The 21,185-nt window shown below is 41.4% G+C and overlaps 2 protein-coding genes across 3 annotated transcripts in view; one reads left to right on the forward strand and one right to left on the reverse strand.

Annotated features, from left to right (window-relative positions):
• The window catches only part of LOC109514258 (cryptochrome-1-like), a 26,431-nt gene extending 11,602 nt beyond the window's left edge, over nt 1-14,829 (reverse strand). For both annotated transcript variants that reach the window (XM_019867186.1, XM_019867185.1), the window contains exons 1-9: nt 14,635-14,829; nt 11,854-12,017; nt 6,860-6,968; nt 6,626-6,768; nt 5,322-5,506; nt 3,715-3,803; nt 2,714-2,854; nt 1,356-1,667; nt 405-556 (exon numbers count right to left, since the gene is read on the reverse strand). In XM_019867186.1, coding sequence (XP_019722745.1) covers nt 405-556; nt 1,356-1,667; nt 2,714-2,854; nt 3,715-3,803; nt 5,322-5,506; nt 6,626-6,768; nt 6,860-6,968; nt 11,854-12,011 — 1,289 coding nt within the window. In that variant the 5' untranslated portion in view covers nt 12,012-12,017; nt 14,635-14,829. The remainder of the gene's footprint in view (nt 1-404; nt 557-1,355; nt 1,668-2,713; nt 2,855-3,714; nt 3,804-5,321; nt 5,507-6,625; nt 6,769-6,859; nt 6,969-11,853; nt 12,018-14,634) is intronic.
• Nucleotides 14,830-17,936: 3,107 nt separating this feature from the next.
• On the forward strand, nt 17,937-21,080 carry tmem81 (transmembrane protein 81). Its single transcript, XM_019867183.1, has 6 exons — nt 17,937-17,961; nt 18,496-18,718; nt 18,790-18,932; nt 19,859-19,974; nt 20,053-20,246; nt 20,879-21,080. Exons 2-6 carry the CDS (start codon nt 18,512-18,514, stop codon nt 21,005-21,007), a joined length of 789 nt encoding a protein of 262 aa, XP_019722742.1. The 5' UTR covers nt 17,937-17,961; nt 18,496-18,511; the 3' UTR covers nt 21,008-21,080.
• The last annotated feature ends 105 nt before the right edge of the window (nt 21,081-21,185 follow it).

Genomic DNA, 21,185 nt, shown 5'->3' on the forward strand with positions numbered 1-21,185 from the left:
TTTTGGAGCAAATAGTCCTACCTTTGTTATATTTTCTCATATACTGTACCTGTACTGTATGCCGCAGTTTTTGGACAATATATTGTTGCACTTTGTTGCTTGTGTTGTCACCAATGTATGTTGTTAACATACCGTACTTGGACGTTCATACCGGACATATACCATAGTTATCTCACTGTTCTCATGAAAAAAAGTATGGTTATACTTGAATGCTGTTGATGTTTGGTATGGAATGTCAACATATACGTTTTTTTATATGTACCATATCTTGTGCTGACCCGGGCCACCTGTCAAATTTAGAAATCAATATGGCCCCCGAGCTAAAAAGTTTGCCCACCCCTGGTCTACAGGAATAACTTTTTTTCTTGCTCATATCAACGACCTGTTCCAGGAGAGGTACCCACCTGATGAAGTCACCATTGGGGTCGGTGCGCCGCCCAAAGCCCACGGGACAGTAGCAGTGGAAAAACTGCTGGAAAAAGGAACTACAGGACAGCCACATCCAACTGCCCGCATTCACACTCCAGTCGGCGTCGAGAAGCAGCTCCTCGAAGACCTGTGGCACCACAAATTTAATGTAGGATCGCTGTACCACACCCACACATAAGATATGTGGACCAAGATCTGATCAAAGTCACTCCTGTCATCTAGTGACGATTCATAACACTGAACTCATTTGCACAGCCTTCATCATTCTCACAGACTGATTGGGGAGCTGGGCGAAGCGTTTCATTAAAAAAAAATAAAAAACACCAAAAATGTATTTACAGTAATCCCTCGTTTATCACGGGGTTACGTTCCAAAAAGAACCAGTGATAGGTGAAATCCGTGAAGTAGAGAGCTTTATTTTTTACAGTTATTATACAATACTGAACTATGTATACAATGAAACCAAAGACCAAAACCTATTCTCAGGCCCAAGCACAAAAAAAAAAAAAAAACAAACGTTTTCAACAAATAACTACAATAGTTTTTGGAAATACTGTACTGTAAAATAATATTGCTTGAGCCTGTCCTCAGGTGCCTTTGCGGGTGCAGAACGTTTCGTCGACATTGTGGGGTATGTATGTACAAAGACGGGGTGCGGAGACTGTTCAGGTTGGTCAGTGTCTTAGCCAATCAGGATGCAGAACGCAATTCACTGTTTAAAAGCATTAAAAAAACTGCACTAAAAAAAATCTGTGAAACAGCAAAGCCGCGGGAGGTGAACCGCGTTAGAGCGAGGGATCACTGTATACATTTTGGGACTAGATGATAGGGTTTTTGCAAAAGTATTTTTACATTTTGGCATTGAAGGAGTGAAGGAACCTTCACTTGCAACTCTCAATCAAAGCTCAAATCCAATGATAGCTTACTTTCATTCCTTCCTCCCAGCTGATCCACAAGTCACCTCTAGTGAGGAAGCATGCCACAGCGTGGCGAGCCAGGTGATGTATCCAGCCCTCTTGCCTTAACTGAGTCATAATGGCATCTATCCAGGGGAAACCTGTCTTGGCTTCAGCCCATTTGGCGAGCGCCTCAGGGTTTTTGTCCCAGGGGATGCGAACACAGATAGGGTTCCCCTCCATCTTGTCGAAGCGCGGATTGTTGGTGGCCGCGGTGTAGAAGAACTCTCTCCACAGTAGCTGTCCGTAAAGCGAGAGAGGAGGGGAACTGTTCTTTTTCACCTGAGAAGAAAATATTGGAAGCAGAGTTTAAGTACAACATTCGCAACAGATAAAAATGGTCAAATAAAAAAACTCTCCCACCAAAACTGTTCCCATTATCATCAAATCTTTGTTAACTCTGGACTTCAGCATTATAAGGTAATTATATTTTTTGCTAACTGTACACTAAATCTCGGTGGAACATTTTTAACTGTCATGCAGGCGTCAAAACTTTAACCACTGCTTGTTTTAAAAACTACAAAGTTGTCCATTTCATTGTTAGTACACAGGCAACTTCCTGCTTCATGGAGGACAACAAAATATTACACACATTACATGGTGGAATTATTTGAATAAAAAATTCTGCTGAGCTCGATTTTTATGCTGATTAAAACTCAATTTGACGTGCTAATTCCAAAATTACAGTCAGCTTTTTTTCTAGCTCAAGTTTGTTCTCCACAGCTTACTATTGAGATAAACAAAATTTCCCTGATTAGCTATTGCAAGACTGTAGTAAGAAGAGCTGAATAGCATTGGACTCATTTTCAACTCTGTGGCAACTTCCCTGTCAAGTCACATTTGAGACAGTGTTGGTGAGAGATGTGTGCAGCTCCCAATAGGTCACTCCTATCGAAAGCTGCAAACAGAAAGCTATCATGGTAAAGATGATGAGTGCCAGTTTTTCGTTTCACTTTGTAACCATGGGCACACTATTGTAAGTTCGATTTCATTTTATAAAGCTATTTATATTTTTGAAGCTCAAACACTTGACCGAGACCAGTTTGGATTCCAAACCCAAAAATCTGTTTAAAAAAAGCCGTCAGACGGAAATCAACAAACATTGTGTTGCCCAATGTAATAGACACTAGAGGGGGCCATTTTGATTCTTAACCTATTCCAATTATACCTCATTGCAAAATTTTGACATTCCTTGAGCTGTACCACAATTGAATTCCACCTCCACCCATGCATGATCCCTTTTTGCTATCTGACGTTCTCGAACTATCGAGAGGATTTTTGCTCAGCGATGAAAAAAAACAATTCTGATCTCAGTGATAACTGCCCACCTTGCGGTACAGGTCCGTGAGCTTGAAGTAGAAAAGGCGACAGGAGAGGCAGCCAAAGCGCAGGTATGGACTGAGGCCTGTTGGGCTGGCCAGCAGTGAGTTGGCGTTCATTCTCGGACGCTCGAAATTTGCCACCCATGCCTGCAAGGTGCACAAGGAGAACAGGGGAGGGGAGGTGCAGAGCATCCCACAGCAACCAACGGTAAGGCAATGTCCACTTGTGCACGGGTTTTTTTTTTAAAACTTAGCTTCCCCACCCCACCATCAAAATGCAAACACATATTAAAGCACCGGGTGGGCTTATAACACAATAGTTCAAGGTGCATCACAAATAATAGAAAAAAAAGAAAACAATAGTCTGCCTGTTTATTGAGCTGAGTTGTGGGTTATTTAACACAACAACAGCAAAAATAAACAAACAAACAAAAAAAACCCTGAATTGGTTCACGTCTTGTACTCACTGCAATACTCCTACAAAGACTACCCGTTCATCCTCTGTACCAGTTATCCCCAGCTAACTTTGGGCGAGAGGCAGGGTACAGCGCGCTCAAATTTCAGCGCAAACAAAATTGCACGAAAAAGATCTTTGTTTTTTGGTTGTATTTTTAAAAATACCCGTGTTTGTGGACATGGCATGACGCAGCATTCCAGAAAAAGGGGAAAACAAAATTTAGGGCCTTTGATTTGGAAAAGTGCAATGAAACACAAATCAAAGGAGGAGTCACTACTCCTCCACTCCACTCCACCACACTACTGTGTGTGTGTGTGTGTGTGTGTGTGTGTGTGTGTGTTCTATAGCTACACAGCTGTCAGCCACGTTTTTGTACATTTGCCTTGAACACATTAAGGTTGGCCCTGAGAAACTCCAAATGCGAGTATGTCAAAATTCCCAGTTTTCTGGAATGCAGTGTTAGTCTTTGTGGATACTCAGGTAAGTCTGCCTAATCACAATTACAAATGAACAACAACAACAACAACAAAAAGATGACTAATATACTCACTTTTCTTTCTAAATGTCGCTCTATTCTGGTCAAAGCCTCCGTCTCTCCTCCTGGCCAGACAGCTGTCGGCAGGCCCTCGATGTCAAAGCCTGAAGACATGAAAAACAATTGATTCAGTCATTTCATAGCTTAATACATCTTAATACGATGGAAGCCGAATCCATTCAAAAACACTGGGTGGACCTCTGATTTGCTTACGGTCAAATTTGTTCTTTATATTGACTGAATACCAAATTGTACCCATCATCAAAGACAGATCTATCACTATTGTATATTGTAAGAAAAAAAAAAGTATGTGTGATGGTGATCGTCACATTTCCCTCGTTACCATCACTTCTGTGGTGAAATTGCAAACTATTTCGCTATGAAAGAAATATGTGACAAGTGTCATCAGTGACTATAAAAAATAGCAAAACGTTGCAGAAAAGTATGATGTCTTATGATACAAGTTTAATTTGTTCCACATTCATAACTTTTGCACCTCAAATCATGTTTACCAGCTGAAATGAATGATAAAAATCAGATGCACATTGGGTATACGTCGTCAATGCAAGCAATCCACTACCACCCAAAAGTTTGGATACTGCTTCTTATTCAATAGCATGAAATTGTGTGCCCAAACTATCACCTGGTTGTGGAGATATAAATAAACCCAAATGCACATGATGATCCTGGTCTCAGCACGGGTACACAGTTTGCACTTCATCCAGGTGAAAGCAGCAGATGGCTTCCTTGTGTCAGTGTGGTCTGACAGAAGCTAACAGCGTGACTTTTGAAGGATAATTTAGGAGGCAACCAGCCTGACCTTTGCTCGCAAAGAATTAGGAACCTGAAATATACTGTACTGACACCTTACATGGAGAGTGAAAGACTGGCACATGTGGAGGCAGCAGAAGGCTGCAGGTAAGCCTTTGCTCTCAATCGAGCTAAACCATCTGTGAGTGGAAAGCAGACATCTGGATGGAAGCTCAGAGGAAGATGAGCTGCCACACAATTAATCCAATAGTCAGATTTAGACCAGCGGGGTCTTTAAATACAAAAAAAGTAGCGTGACAGGTGGACTTCATTCGAGCACGATGTTTAGCTACCCTAAAAGAACATCCATCCATTTTCTATTGCTTATCCTGTTCTGGGTCACAGGTGACATGGAGCCCATCCCACTGACTTTCAGTGTTTTGTGATTTCTCTATGTGAACATTTTCTTTTCACTCGCATGACAATCAACGATGCTAAAATGTTACTTAAATCATGAGATACACACAGAATATTTACATTTCTTTACAAACGGTCAAAGGTAGAACTATCTCAATTCAAAAAGGTATAATGCGAAAAATGCATTGGAAGTTTGAATACATGAATTAAAATAAAAATCAAATGTGAGAAGAAGCTCTTGCCGTGCATTGTGTGCGACTTCTGAAAGTTCACTGCATTTCATCCCACTGTCCAACATCATATATGACAATGTGGGTCGTGGCCTAAAGTGCACAGTAATCCCCCGCCATATCATGGTTCAAAGTGTTATTACAGTAACTGTATTCTATTTTTTTTTCCGTTTGTGCGATATTTTTGTTACTCCTCGCGATAGCGATTCTCATGGTGTATCTCACCAAGCTCCTCCAGGGACGGGACCCCATACTTGTCTCCGTGGTCCTCCAAGATGGGGGTTATGCAGTTCACCATAAGGCTGTCTGACAAAGTCTCCACAGGCATCTCAGGAGGATCCAGGCGACTGATCAGTGTCTGAAAACGCTTGTAGGTAAGGGGGGGTTGGCCACTGTTCAGCTCTATAATCCTGGTGGGGTAAAGGAAGAGACCCTTGCTCAGTTCAGTTCTACATGGCCAGACAAGATGCTGCTGACCGCGGCGGGGTAAAATGTAGATGTTGGAGCATCAGCTGTGAGGTATTTTTGCGGGGTGATACTTGACCCAAAGGATACTCCATCATCACCATCAACATTGTCACTGTTGTGTTGTTTTCACCATTTCCAATAACAGCGGTTAAATGATTTGTACATGTACCGGTAAGAATATGATTAAGAAAGGTGAGATGCATGAGGAGCATTTCGACTGGGAATCACATTTGCATTAGATTTTGTCCCTTGTTTTTGAAGTTAAGGTTGAATGTGTTGATTTCAAAACAACTTGATGAGGTGAGAATGTTTGAAAAAAGCAAATGTATGACGATTATTTTTTTTTTTAATGGGGCTCTATTTTCATAGACAGTGATTTAATTTTTGGTTCAACGCTCTGCTCCCGGGTTGGGTCATTTGGCATGTGCCCAGTGCCTCAGACATATCGGTGGCCAGAAGTTGTCTAAACTTTCAGCCTCCTGGAACCATGTCAAGTTTTAGCACACGTAGTCACACGGTTTTGGTCACTTTGATCGGGGCATTGGAAGACAGCTTCTGACATTTGTGGATGTGCCTGGTGGAGTCATCACATTTCATTCATAAATGTGACAACAGCATGCATGGAACACTACATAATTGCAAGAATCAATTAATTGAACGTATTATGATTCTCATCAGTTTCTTCTCCCGCAATATCAAGCACTATCAGCGCACCCCTCGCCCCTCGTATACCCAATTTCAAGGAAATGATAAGGGCACTTTGATTGACGACAAATCAAGTCGGTTGTGTTCACGCAGCACAAACCACACTTTTTTACAAATGTGTCAACTACCAACAGTCCAACTAACACTCCGTCTAACCCACCTCTGCGCTGATGTACTCAACTCATTGCGCCAGACTTGCACTAGTCGTGAAAATAGAGCCCTGAGTGTTGAGCTGTTGCGATGTACCTCTCAAAACAGCAGAGGACACTGTTGCCAATGGCAAAAGCGAACAAATGTCAAGAAGTTCATAACGATGAGGTTTTGAATGATGGTCGAGTGTCAGGTTTACAACATACTTGTCCAGGTCATAAAGAGTGTGTGAAATCTTGACGATGACCTCTACTCCTGCCTCCATTGCCAGTTTCTTGATGGCAGCGTCTCTGTCCTTTCCAAAAGGCTCTGAGTCGTACTCAAAGGTCAACCTCGAGATCTTCCACTCCTGATGCAGACGCACCAAACACATCAATACTTACAGCTCTTCAAATTAAATCACAAAGACCCCAAGAGGGATGCTTATGGGAGAACCTCACCTTAAAGAGCCGCGGGAACACATTGGCTGGTTGGCCCCTTATGACAAAAAGGCGAGAGTTGAGCTTGCGAAGGTTGGCATCCAGATCCTCTAAACACTGGAGAAGAAACCTGACAGACAAGGAGAAAATTAAACAGATTGAACTGAGAGCCAGCATACAATCAAGCACCTGTCTAGAGTAATTAAGAACAAAGTCCCCTCCAACAGGAAAAAACTGACAGAACCAAGACCAGTTCAGGGCCACTGCAGTAGACAAGTACCTCTACCACTTGGCTTGAGTTGAGTTTCTTTGTTGGTTGCATGCCTTACTTATTTACTTACTTGGTTGGCATGATTACACTTAAACAACCTGAATAACCAAGCACTAACATAAAACAAACGCGTGTCTCTCTTATGTTGCATAAAATGCTAAATATCGGTCTGTCCGATACAGCCAATCAAATCAGTGCAGAAACTAGAGTGAATCATAATAGTTTATTCCAAAATGGTGTGATTTTATTTTCTGTTGATAGGCAGAGAGTACATAGCTAGTTCCAGGAAATATAAAGCTTGTCTTCTCATTTAAAAAAAAATCCTTTGTCAAATGTAAAGCCTTTCAATGTTGTTCTTTGCTCACAGTGGGCCTTCTTGGAAATTCAGTGGCACCTTTCACTGTGTCAGCATGCCACTTACATTGGTGACGTTATCACCATCCTCCTCCACACGCAACACCTCAGCTTTTATCACTCCAATCTATGACTAAGTTGTTGGACAACATGACTTGAGCACAGTTGATTATAGTTTTTGACAGCTTGTTGAATTTGTTTCAGTGCAAAGTCACAAATGCACGTTTGACCTACAAACCAGAGCCTCGTCACCAGTCTAGACTGTGTCTGATCTGCATGAGGATCAAGCAAAGAGGGGCCTGGCAGGCCATTCTGTCCATGTCCGTCAGCCTGTCCCTGAATAGGGACGCTGTCAATCTCAATGAATAGGGGGAAGATGCAGAGTTCAAAAAGAGAGTTGTTCGTGTTCTGCTGTGAATAAGACAATCTCACTTTCTGCAGACTTGTTTAGGGTCTGTGACTCTGGACTCTCGAACCCATTGCAGATTTCTGCTGTTTGGCTACTAGTTCAAAGTCAATTTACCCATTCATCAAATCATCCGTCCATCCATCCATCTAACAGTGTTCACTCGCTACTTTGTGGGTCAGTTATTGAAGCTTCACCCTATCGTACATCTTCATTTGTGACCATAACTTCATTTATTGCAGTTTTGACCTTTTCTGGGGGGCTTTCTTGCTATTTTCCTTCCTTCTAAGTGGGAGCGGTCAAGAAATTACAAAGTACAAATTGAACCGCTGGCCGAACATGTAAAATTGATGCCCACAAAAGGAACAATAAGGCCAGCCCCCTCGTTCAACACAAACACATTAAACCACTCTGCTACATCCCGGTTAGCGTGTCCTGACATCTCTCAGCAACACCTAACGTTTAGGATGTCACGATATCCTTGTTTTTGTACCTCAATCCAAGTCACTTGATTTTGAGTATCTTCCATTACGCGATCTGATAACTCAGCAATGTATTAAAAAGAAAAGAAAAAAAAGAGCACAGCCACGATCAATCGCATTACTTTTTTGTTTTAAATGAAAGTAACCCAATATGATACCTTTTTATGTGGTCTATAAGGTCTACTGTACTGATGATTCAAACCAACTAAGCATTTTTTAAAATTGCACATCAGTGGTGAGGCACAAAATAACAATATAAATCAATTACATTTGAATATTATGGATTCACATGAGAGTACACGGAGTCTGCCTGAGCGCACGACCGCAAGGCTTCGTGAGAGTGTATACCTCACAACATTTTGCGTTTAGGATTCTCCACTAGTTTCTCTTGTGTTGTACCTCACGAGCCACTTCCTGCTGATGTTAGTGTTTCACTGTGTGTGTGTGTGTGTGTGTGTGTGTGTGTGTGTGTGTGTGTGTGTGTTAACCGCACCATCAAACCTCAGACCTTATATAACTGTTCTGTCCTACATCTGTTGCAAATACACTTAAGTTTCCATCGAACCACAATACAATCCCTTACCTTAGCCTAGTAACCTCATTGCTGGTGCACATGTGTACACTCTCTCTCCTCTCTGAATCGCTTTGTATTACAATAACATTGACAAGTGAGGTGATGAATTTGCTTATGAATTACTTAGGCCGGTCTAATGACAAGCCATCATGTTTAAAGTATCTGACAGATGACGCTGGATGGCTGAATTTTATTACATTTTGTTCAACTCTACAAAATATTGTATTTCCACAAATATTAAGATGAATGACTCCTCTGTCAAATAGCCTCCGTAACATTGGGCTCGTGACGGGGTACACCCCAGTCTGGTCACCAGCCAATCATAGGGCACATACAGACAAACAACCAAGAGTTTCATCAGTTCTGTGACTGAGGTTTAACTCAATTTAATTTTACTGTATTTTAAAATGGGAGGGGGATGTTTTTTAGACACAAGGAAGCAGTGACAGCTCTGACGAAGGCTGAGGTGACACCCGAAACTGGCAGCTCGTTCAGAGTTTTTTTCATCACTAATAAAACACTGATTAAAAAAAAAAAACACACCTATTTCAACTAATAAGAAGACAAGATGAACGTCATATGCTACCCATCACCATGTTATTCTCCGATTTAAAAACCACAGCTACACCAACAGGGCCTCCAGTAAAAGAGTCTTCGAGCAACGCCACCACACTCTCAGAAGGCAATGTTGATGAATGTCAATTACTCTGGGTGATTCACATTTACATAAAATGATAGAAGCAGCTCATGGCCCGAGGGGCGAATGACGAGAACGCTGCGTAGACACATATCTATCTTTCTACACACATAGACTCATACGGTAGAGGTCCCTCTTAGCCAATGGGATGCCAGGAGGATGCTAGGTAATAGCCAATGGCAGAGCAGCTATAACTACGTTGCGTTCAGGAAACTCGGGGCTGCGAGTAGCACTCCAATATTGTATTTTTACCTTTCGCATCTTGAAATTTCTTTCGTAACAAGAGGCAATATTTTCCTGTTGAGGCGTTTCATAACTTGAACATTTCATATAAAGAGATGTTTGTAAGTAGAGGTACCACTGTAATCAATACCAATGGTTCAATTTATTGATCTGAATGAAAACTTGTACCCATGAACAACAGCTGTCCCTAAAACTTGCAGGAGCTGTTGTGGTGTTAATAGGACACTACGCTGCACTACAACTTCTACAAAAAAAATGGCAGTTCCTCCATTATGTCGAAAAGGACTCGTGTTGCTTTCACTCACAAACATTCTTTTGAATGCAGATGAGATAATGTACAGACTCAGGGTGATCACGTGACGTTTAATCTATGCTGTTGTACACTTTGGCAGATGACAGAGTGACGGGGTGAGCGTGGCGAGCAAGCGCACTTCCCCTTGACCATCATTTTTGCCTGCAGCCTTTTCCAGCCAGTGCGTCTGCCAGCATGGGGAGTGCCTCGCCACAAGTAGGTCACGACCACGTAACCGCTCACAAGTTGTACGTCGCTGCCTGGCACAGTAACCTACATCTGCTTCCCCACTTTTTCTTCAGTGAGGAAAAAGTATTGATGAAGAATATCTATTAACGTGGACTTTCTCGTATGATTTCCAGGTTATTTAGAATTTTTTTAAAAATGGACAAGATATGAATAATTTGGGAGTTAACTGTATGTATGGCCTGCCGTATAGTATACCTGCGAAAGTCATGTATAAATATTTTCGGAAAACAAGAAAAAATGAATGAAAAAAGAAAAAATGTAATTTTTTTTTTTTTTAGAACACAGTTATTTTTTTATCTGTATCATAAGCACACACTTGACAAGATCTATAAGCAAACGGTAAAAAGACCCTTCATTAATTGCATAATAAATAAAAGCGCCTTGGGCAGAACTGGCCATAATGTCCCAGCCTGAAAGGGACCCTTGATTGGGTTGAACATTGGTACTTATTTACTCTTGGTAAAAATGTAGACAGAAAGATGGATCCAAAGTGAGGGAATGTTTGAGTTAAATGTATGCTCAACATGACATGTTGCTTGTCAAAATTAGTTGACCTATGTAATGATAATTAATAAACTTCTCATAATGAGCAAGACCAGCCAAACTCTTTGGCATGTTGGAAGGAGTTCCATTTCTGGTTCTAAGGTCATCATCACATTTTCCCTCTTTACTATCACAGCTTCCCTTCTGAGATGGCGAGATAAATAGTAAAAAAGAAATTATTTTAACGATGTCTGGCAGGACTATTAATCTACTCAGTACAGGTTTACTTCAGACAAAAGACTCAGTATCCTTCATAAAAAAGGTGAGTGAAAAAGAGAAATGCGTGCTGGTTTTCACGCGTCTGTTTTTTGTTGTCCTGCTGGTTTTCAAATCGCAATATATATATTGCAGGATTGAAAAAAGACGGCCCGTTGATCCAGTGGTTAGCGCGTTGACCTCACAGTGCAGAGGTACCGGGTTCAATTCCAGCTCTGGCCTTCCTGTGTGGACTTTGCATGTTCTGCGTGGGTTTTCTCCGGGGACTTCGGTTTCCTCCCGCATTCCAAAAAACATGCATGGAAGGCTGATTGAACACTCTAAATTGTTCCTAGGTGTGAGTGTGAGCACGGATGGTTGTTCGTCTCTGTGCGCCCTTGCGATTGGCTGGCAACCGGTTCAGGGTATCCCCTGCCTACTGCCCGAAGACGGCTGGGATAGGCTCCAGTAACCTCACAAAGTTTCAGCAATCTTTTTGAGGTGTTTGACTTTGGAGGTTTCACTGTGTCTGTGTGTTTGTGTAATGTCTCACTTTAATCCAGATTTGGTAAAGACTGCTTTTTTTCAATACGTTTCGGTTGTCATTGTTTTATATGAAATACCCCTCCCGCTCCCAAATCTACGCTTGAAGGTAGTCTTGACAATGTTTAAGGATAAAAGCCACATTAAAAAAAAAAAAAAGTCTTACCTCCACCTGTTGACCCCAACATTGGATGAGCCTGCAAACCAAGGGTCCAAGAAGTAGACACAGCGCACCGTGCCCGCACCCTGGACTGCCTCCTTGAGCGCTGGGTTGTCATGAAGGCGCAGGCCTTTCCGGAACCAGTGGATGGAATTGGGGGCCATGTTTGTCTGAGGAATGGATGAGACAAAGATGAATGAATTGTGTCTCTCTAACTGGAGCACATCCTGTATCATCTGTGCCAATAACATGTCTGCTGAGAATAGAAAAAGATGATTAGGATCAATATCACATTGCTATAGGACAGAAAAAATAAATAAATACTACTCGCCATAATTGTGCAGCCCTATTCCTAGGTCAAAATCTCATCCATCCTCTAGTTCATGGGGATCAAACTCGTTTCAACTTAGCGGGTACAATCATCGAAATTTGACCGTAAGTGGTCTGCAACTGTTTTTTGGGGTGCAACTGGAAAATAGTCCAATTGCACCTTTTATTGAGTCTCCTTGCAAAGATTGTTTCAAATCATAGGAGCAATCTGACATTTCTAAACACAAATGAGAGCAATTTCAACAATATTATGAATCTGTGTTTTCATTTACATTTGCAATTTACAGGTCACGGAAATGACTTGTAATCCATCCGTCCACTCTCTACACTAGTTATCCTGTACTGGGTCAAGGAGTACGCCATGCGTGACATTGCAGAAACAGGTCAATCATCCGTCCACTTGTGGATGATGGAGTCGGCCGTGCACGGGACGTGCACATGGAGACTGCCTTATACGCCCGAGCGTGCATCTGAGTGTGACCCTATCCACAACAGTAAGAGGTGTGCCATCAAAAATTTTGCCGCAGCATGCAAACGATAATGCCCGCATTTTTACACCGAGCGCAGACTACTTTGTTACCAAATTGTCAGATGAGTGGGGGTGAGGCAAGTTATACCCGTTTTTATGCCAGTCAACCAAAAGTAAGGACCCAAGTGTATAACTGAACTTCAAATGGACTCATTTCTGAGAACTCATCTTGTATGGTCAAAGTAACAAGCATGCCTTCACGCTTCAAACTGCTTGTTCAACATTAAATGCATACCCACATCATTTAGCAACAACAACAAATTGCCATCTATCAAAAAGTACAATATTACAAATAGATTGATGGATGGATGTATACATAGATGGATAGGTGGGTAGATGGAAAGATTGACAGAGATACTTTATTAATCTGGTGATATTTTGCCTCATAAGGGAAATGATTTCTAAAAACAGGTCAACACTTCCTCTGCCATATTGTTGATTTTTACAGCCTTCACAGTTTAGGGATACAAGCACTCGACAGATTTTTCAAGGAAGCGTTTGTCATGAATGTTGTCACTTGTCAGCCATCCAATGAAATGAAACCTGTGACCGTCTGTTTGGGTGGAAAGAGGATGGCTGCTGACGCCAATATTCTGACGGATGAAGATGATTCAGGCCGGTTTCACATGTATTCTGACAGCATGTTGATGACTGAATCATGAAATTGAATACAATCGTTTCACACTAAATAACCGCTAATTTGTTCAGATTAAGTACCCAGGTCAATAAATGTTTACATTTTTTAAAAAACAGGGATGCAAGTAAACTTTTCTAGATCATCTATTTTCGCTGATTGTGAATCTGCCCTCATTTTTCTTCTCTAGCACATCAGGTTTTCATATAATATGCAATATACAGTGTGTCCCATAAATCTCCATACATGGGAGAAATAAAACAGTCCATACATACCGGTATATGGTTCTAACATTAATTTCTTGATGGCTGGTTCAGCAGAAAGTCATATGGTTATGTCAAGAAACATTTATTTTCCCTGTGTCTGGATATGGTTCTAACATTAATTTCTTGATGGCCCGTTCAGCAGAAAGTCATATGGTTTATGTCAAGAAACATTTATTTTCCCTGTGTCTGGAGAATTTATGGGACACCCTGAAGAAATAGATTGTGTAATATTTATGAATTATGGGTTAGATTCAGCAACAGGTGCCCCCCCCCAAAAAAAATCATAGCTACAAATGACAACACTTGGTAAAATCCGTATTGCGCAAGTTTCTTGTAGGTCAAACTTAAAAACAAAAAATTTAATTATCTCAAAAGTCTGTCGTGCCAGAAGAAAAAAAAAGCTTTTTTAAAATCAGTGTCAAAAATATGTTTTGGGACATACAAAGCCATCTCTAATTAAAATTTGTAGTTGACCAGAGCTATTTTTTACCATTACACGTTAATTAAAAGTTCATTCATGTTTCAAGTAAGACGCCGTTAATTGTAATAGGTAAAAAACAGCAACACCAATACAATTAGACACTTAGAAACTCTGAAAGTCTTTGTTAAAGGATACCTCTCTAGTTTGTGCATCCGGTGGAACAACAATACACGATGTACTGTACATACAGTACATGCACACATATCTCTTGGTGGCTGTTTACACGCAAATGCCATGAACTTCCCACAGATGGAAACTAGGTCATGCGTCTGTTGTGCATAGAACCCAAGAGCAAATTCACAATGTGAACGTTAAACTGACACCATACAGTCAATATGAGCGTCAAGGGGGTGCTTTGCAAAAAATAAAAATACACCCAAGTAAAAAGGAGAGTTTGATACTAAAGTTGACCAGCCGACCCAGACACCAACACAAGAAACCGGGTCAGAGAAGCACGCTTTATGTAACCGGTGGCGCTGTTTAGAAAAGTAGAACGTACTACCGGCTTGAAACTAAATAGTTTCGCCATCCAGAACTATAGCCTTACCTCGCGGTAGTGCCCCGGAGATGATATTCAAGTCAGACCCAATGAAATGAGCATTCTTCCCTCCTGTGCGTTAAAGTGCCGTCCGCCACTTGGCTGCGTGAAGAAGGCATACGGCAGAATCACTGGCAATAGCCTCTCACTCAAGTGCCCCAAACTAATCGCGGATTGCTCGGTTTCATAACAGTTTGCCCAAATGCGCATGCGCTCGATCCAAATAGCCTCCTTTCGTGCGGCGTTCAATGTTCTCGTGACCTCTGAATCGCGGACAGATCACGAGCTATCAAATAAATAATTGAGATCCGCAGTAGGAAAATGTCCGATGAGATGACACAAATACATAAATAATATCCCTTTCACAACAATGACCGTGCACCGTAACGAAAAGGTCAGAGTCATTAAAAGTTCAAAATGAAAATCTGAAATGTAGCCATTTAATTAAAATCGACCAAGTATAGAGACACAATTTATGAACCATAAACGTGTTATATTGTCATTAAAACACCTCAATTAATCGTTGTAAAATAGCATTTAGAATGTGATATCCTAATTTACGACAGCAGTTGAATGCAGCACAAACCTTTACCCAACGTGAAGGCAACAACTCTTAAAAATCTGCCTTTCTATTGGTCGGTGTGCGGGTTTTCGTCACGCTTTTGGTCACGTTTGAGCGGCATGGGAATCCGGAAGTCAATTTACGATAGATTAAATGGTGATACTTTATTTGTACAGTATAAATAAATGAGCGCTCGGCCTGTTACCATATCGACTGACACTAAATTAAATTAAAAAATAATTTTGATTGGTTTAAACCGATGATATTTCTCAAGATAAATACTATATACGATTATAAAGAGAAGCCACTGTAAAATGCATACTAAAGTAAAGTAAAACGACTCACCCTTCCTCGATGTATTGCTGGAATTAATTAAATATACACGTCGTTATCTGTGGTTGTTTTGTTATCAATTACTATATAGTTGCACTGTGTGTTCAGCATGACATCTGCTGCGTAAAATTATTTTGTGGATGTGGGGTCATTTAAAAAAACATTTTTAATTAGCTACTGTATTATAGTATTTCTCATGTAACAAGTTGTTACATGAGAAATACGTGTAATGCTCACTGAGCTGAAGTCTTACAAGATTTACTGACATGATACTTTGAACTCTCAAATTACATTTGAGATGTAATTCCCGGATGTTTTCCTAAATTGAATAATTGGGCAAATTTTAGTGGGTCTCACTATGAAGGTTTGACAAGTTATTTGTTTTATTAAAATTAAAAAATTACGATAGGATCAACCAGTTACCCAGGACTGTTTTTGCTTGTTTTGTAGTGGTTTGATTGTGTGGTGGTTCACTTTCATAAACAACTACAATTTGCTTTTTGCTGTGATTGCTATTCTTGAAAACAATCCAGGAGCCTTCTTTCTGAGACTTTGTCATCCATCCTTCGCTACACACAAACATTGCAAATGACAGGATTTCTGAGGTGGCCTTATGTAAGGCTTGCGTCACCCCCACTCAGTTCCTTGTGTGCTGACGTCTCATCTCAAGGCCTTGTGCTGGTTTGACGTAAAATCAGATTTGTTTTTCATGCCAGTCAGGGACAGCGGAGAACGAAAGAGTGTCAAACAAATAGCGCCTATACAATCATGTGGTCCCGGCTCCTATTCTCTGTTAATTAATTCAGTATCTTGAAGAGTTATTTCAATGAATATCTCATATCTGTTTGCATCTCAAAGTGAAACTTCAGTACCTTTGGGTGTGAACTGTGAAAGTTTTAACTATGAGCAGGAAAGAAATCATATTTGCAACATAAGCAGGTTCTTGATTATTTCTGAGCAGAAAAAAAGCAAAGAAATAAACAATACACTTGTTTACTCGAATGAATGCTAGCGTTAGCTTTCATAGCACATATATTTAAATGTCTTACACATGACATTATTTGCTCTCCTTGCATGTTGGCAAATGATGGGCTTTCAATTGATGTTTTTTTTTAAAGCCACCTGCATATCCATGTGCCTCCATCAGTTTCAGAGTGTGGACATGGGGCTACAGCATGTCTGACTGACATCGACTGTTGGCGCAGGTGTGTTGGCGGCTGCAAAGAACATGCTCCACGCCACGTTGTAACACCTCCCTTTTTAGAAACAACACACACAGACACGTGCCCCTTTTTTCTTAAGACCTGATTTGTCACCATGATTGTCTGTGGTCAGGTCTTGTTTCCACTGGTGACAGTGGAAGAGGGTGGTCTGGGGGGCAGCCTACGTCACACATCATTAAATAGTTCATTGCAAGTTCACTCTCTCAATCCATCCATGCATCTATTCACATTGAATTGTCATCAAAGACTGCACTTGTTTCCAATCCCACATTAAAAATGACATGTTCACTTAAAAAAAAACATGGCTTGTTCAGTTCAATTTCAAATCACTGCAATTTAATCTATTTATCATTTTCTTTGTGACTTGGCTACATGATTTGGAGGCTGTATGGTGGAACCTGACATGTCAAACACCCCATACTCTAGTCTAAAGACAGTTAGATCAAAAATAACACAAACTGGGTCAAAAAGAGGCTGCTTTTTGTTCAGATAAATAACTCAACCCCCCCCCCCCAAAAAAAAGTCTTATTTTATTGGTGACCTTGCTTTGCGTGCCACAGCCATCCACAGTGAGCCGCAATCACTGTTCCTTTTAAGTTTTCCCAGGTAACAGGTGCTTGTGCTTCCAAAAGTGCTTTTACACTCACAATCCAAGTAAATTCCTTAAGTACTGTAATGCCCCTCAATGTGATCAAGGATGCACACAGTCGCTGATGCAATCTGGTCGCTTTTTAATAAACAAAAAAGGCAGCAATTAATACACACTCACAGGAGCTGCTATTGGCCACTACTCACGCCCATGCACCAACATCCACACTCAGACTAAAACGTGTATTTTATTTTGTGTGAAAAGGAGGTTTGTCTTTCTTGATCTAGTTACGGTAATGACGACGGTTAGCCGATTGCTGCAGCAGAGCCACTGACGTGGGCATTTTAAAGCAAATGTAAAGTTGAGCGTCACATTCATCTAGTAGGTGTGAGCGCCTTTGACGATGTCTATGTCACTAAATCCTCTACCTCCGTGCATGCAGCGTTACTTGGCACTACGTGTCGTGAGCAGTGGTAGGTATACTAACGACGTACAATACTTAAAGTAGATTGGTCAGGTACTTGTATTATTTTTTTACATGTACGCCCTACATTTTAAAAATTGATATCTTTATTTTCTTGTCCTTCCTTGGTCATTGTCAACTGGGCACTTTTTTTCAACATCCGCAGGTGACGACACGGCAACAACAAAACGAAATTAGAGGGGCAAAGGCAAACGCGTATGAGATTGCTGGATTGAGATCGTAGCGATTTTGCAGTGAACAAAAACAGTTACAGCAACATCATGGAGCAAATATGAGGCAACCGGTTGGGAGAAACAAGATATAACCCATTCATTATCCCTAATTCAAGACCGTTTGTCTCACTGTTTATTTTTTTTTAGCTTTAGTTAGCACGGGATTCGGGGTGGGGGGAGGCTATAACCTGAGATTAGTAAAAAAAGTAAAAAAAATTAGTGCATACTGTAAATCGACTCACAAAATAAATATCCATCCCACTTAATTCTCACTATACGGCTGACAAATAGGCAGAGCTGATGTTTGTCAGTAAGAAAAATATTCAAGAATGGTCTTTTTTTTCAGATAAAATCTGCAAATTGGCGAACTGGCTCAAAGTTTAAAGAGCAATTGCATTTCTTTGTCATGAGCTTCCATCAACTCAAAATTGGTATGATTTGAGACAAGTATTTTCATTCAATTCCAGGGGATTCCTCAGCTTAATGGATCGAATGCCGGTTCTACTCCTTGCAATCCTCCATCTCCATCTTAGCTGTGCTAACGTAGAGAAGGTACAGCTTCAGGTGGTCGTCAACAGCACGCTCTGCAGTGTCACATGTGGCATGGGCATCAAGGTGCACACGGTTTGCACGATGAAAGATGGTGAGAAGGCCGTGGAGAAAACGAAAGGGAGTGCAGAAGCAGTTGAGGTACCGTAGCATACGGCCCATTCAGTAACAAAGCTCCAGCGATCGAGCTTTATGATGTGCTTGTCATCCAGGCGATGGAACAGTGTCACGACGTGAAAGTCAAGTGTCGAGAGTCATGGCAGTGTGGACTCAAGACCGTTACCGTGACAACAGGAGAGAAACTGAAACTGGATTGTCTGGTGGAGGACACGAAGAAGATGGAGCATTCATGGAGGTGAGCAGTGATTCCCAACCACATTGGTTTGTCTGGAAAGATCATCCGATGTGCTTCCGAAAATCAGCTCGTTTCATTTAATTGTTGTAAATATGAATTTACTAGAAATGATGAATGTTTGTTAATTGATATTTGGAGGCGATGTATTTTGGCAATCACAAGATGGCAGAAGGTACAATTAACCTGTGATTCCCCCTGTTGTCATTCATACAACAGACTAATTTTTCCATTACCGGTTATTGTAAAATACAGCTTTTTTACTTGGCTCAGTAAATGTGGTGGGAAACACCAGAGGAGAGGACCTCATCAATTTTTCAGGTCATACGTGTCAAGAATCTTTCTGATTTTGAAGGACGTCTGAATCAAAGTCCAGTCGGTACAAAGTGCTATTAGAAGAAAAGCTAATCACTGTTGACTGTCCCTTCAAGCGACAGTGAGCTTCTTCACCTCTTACACTGCAGGTCCAAATGGTCAATTCCGATTGTAATAAAACATCCTCAGATGCCTGATTTAAGATATCAAGTGTAGTTACACGTCATCTGCGCCCAAGCTTCTACAGCAGGGGTGTCTAAACTCAAGGGCCAATGTCCGGCCTGTTTTCCATCTGCCCCTGCTGCAACACGCCTGATTCAAATGATCAGGACAGATATCTGGCTTCTTCAGAGCTTGCTGATGAGCTGATCCTTTGAACCAGGGGTTTTTCGCCAGGGAGAGATGGAAAACAGGCAGGGCCTTGGCCCATGAGGACCGAATTTGGACAGCCCCGTTGCTTAAGTGCTGGGGTCTCTTATGTGAATGCAAGTTTCTGAGTTCACGTTTTTACTCTTAGACGTGCTATAGCGCTCAGGGTGTTACAAGAGCCACATGACATGGTTTATTAGATTAGAGATAACGCCACAACACTTGTTTTTTTCTTCTCACCACAGGGTAACATGGCACCGCGCCACAGGGGTGATCAGCTCTGACGACTTGCTTTTTGCCCGCTGGGACAATCCACAGCTGGACCTGGTCATTCTGAACCCGGTCAGGGAAGAGCACGCAGGTGAACATGATGTCAATACCCGCGAGCCTCTTGTGATTACATCACAATGTGTCTGTAAATCGCTTTTGTATTCACCAGGAACATATCGCTGTGACGTGCTTGATGCCAATTTCAGAAGGTTGAAAACGGTTTACTGGGGTGTCCGAGTGCTGCCAAAGGGGATCCTGAATCTGGACTATGACCACGCTCAGAGTGTGTGGGACTCACCTTGGAACTGGAAAAAGTACATTATGTCAAGGATCCTTGATTCGCCGATCCTGTGGCTTTACATTGTAAGTCCTACTTCAGCAACTGATGGTTTGGGGTCCTGACGTGTGGCAGTGATGTTTTGATGTGATTCTTATTTTTTATTTTAATGGCGGGTACGGTCCTAATGTGTGTCGTACTGAACTGAAAGTATGCGCACCACACGCTTCAAGCTCTCTGAGGCTGTCATTGTCATTGTTACCGATGGACATCTCAGTGGCATCCCAGTGAAGTTTTAGTCAATTTGTACCATGCTGGCAAGTAGGGGCTGGTTGACTAGAGTAACGTTCTCAACTGTCTTCCAAGTGTGCAGAGAAGTTAACCTGTTACAGCGTGTCATCTGTTTATGAATGAGTTCTGTTTCAATGACATCGACAGAGCCAGATTTTGTTGGCAAGATGGAACACACGTAGTCTTTATCACTAAATTAAGGTAACTTGACAGTAAAAATTACAATTGCAGAACTGTATTTGTATGATAAACACTTCGAGACCATAACACTCAAATGAAAACAGCCTTGACACCTTTGGTTGGCTTGCACACCGGAAAGTGCGCTAAATAAGTTCACTGCCACCGTTCATAACCACAAAACAACATCAGGACTCAGGCCGAGCGATTTCAGGAAAAGATTTAGTTGTGTGTGTGTGTGAACCCACAGATGATGACCTTTCTGAGCCTTCTCAACGTGGGAGCGGTGCTCTTCCTAGCGGTGAGAATCTTGAAGAAAAGAGGCTCATTTAAGATCACTGAGGATGCAAACTGCCCCGAGACAATGACAGAGCTGTGACAGCTACAGGTTAAGGGACCATGTGCTTGGCAACACATTAAGCGTTTCAGGAGTAAAGACTAGGGGGCTACCAGTTTCCACTCTGTTTGTTTCAAGCTACTGGGAAAGCATCTGAGGGAAATTAACCTAATCTGCAAAGTTGTGATAACGTGGCAAGGTCAAAATGTCATCAAAAGTT

Source organism: Hippocampus comes, unplaced genomic scaffold, assembly GCF_001891065.2.
Source record: "Hippocampus comes isolate QL1 unplaced genomic scaffold, H_comes_QL1_v1.1 scaffold486, whole genome shotgun sequence".
Lineage (NCBI taxonomy): Eukaryota > Metazoa > Chordata > Actinopteri > Syngnathiformes > Syngnathidae > Hippocampus > Hippocampus comes.

Bases quoted from the DNA above. Each gene is read 5' to 3' on its own strand.
- tmem81 (XM_019867183.1), top strand. From the start codon at position 18,512: ATGGATCGAATGCCGGTTCTACTCCTTGCAATCCTCCATCTCCATCTT. The intron at 18,933-19,858 runs GTGAGCAGTGAT...TTCTCACCACAG, and splicing joins AAGATGGAGCATTCATGGAG to GGTAACATGGCACCGCGCCA. The intron at 19,975-20,052 runs GTGAACATGATG...TGTATTCACCAG, and splicing joins GGTCAGGGAAGAGCACGCAG to GAACATATCGCTGTGACGTG.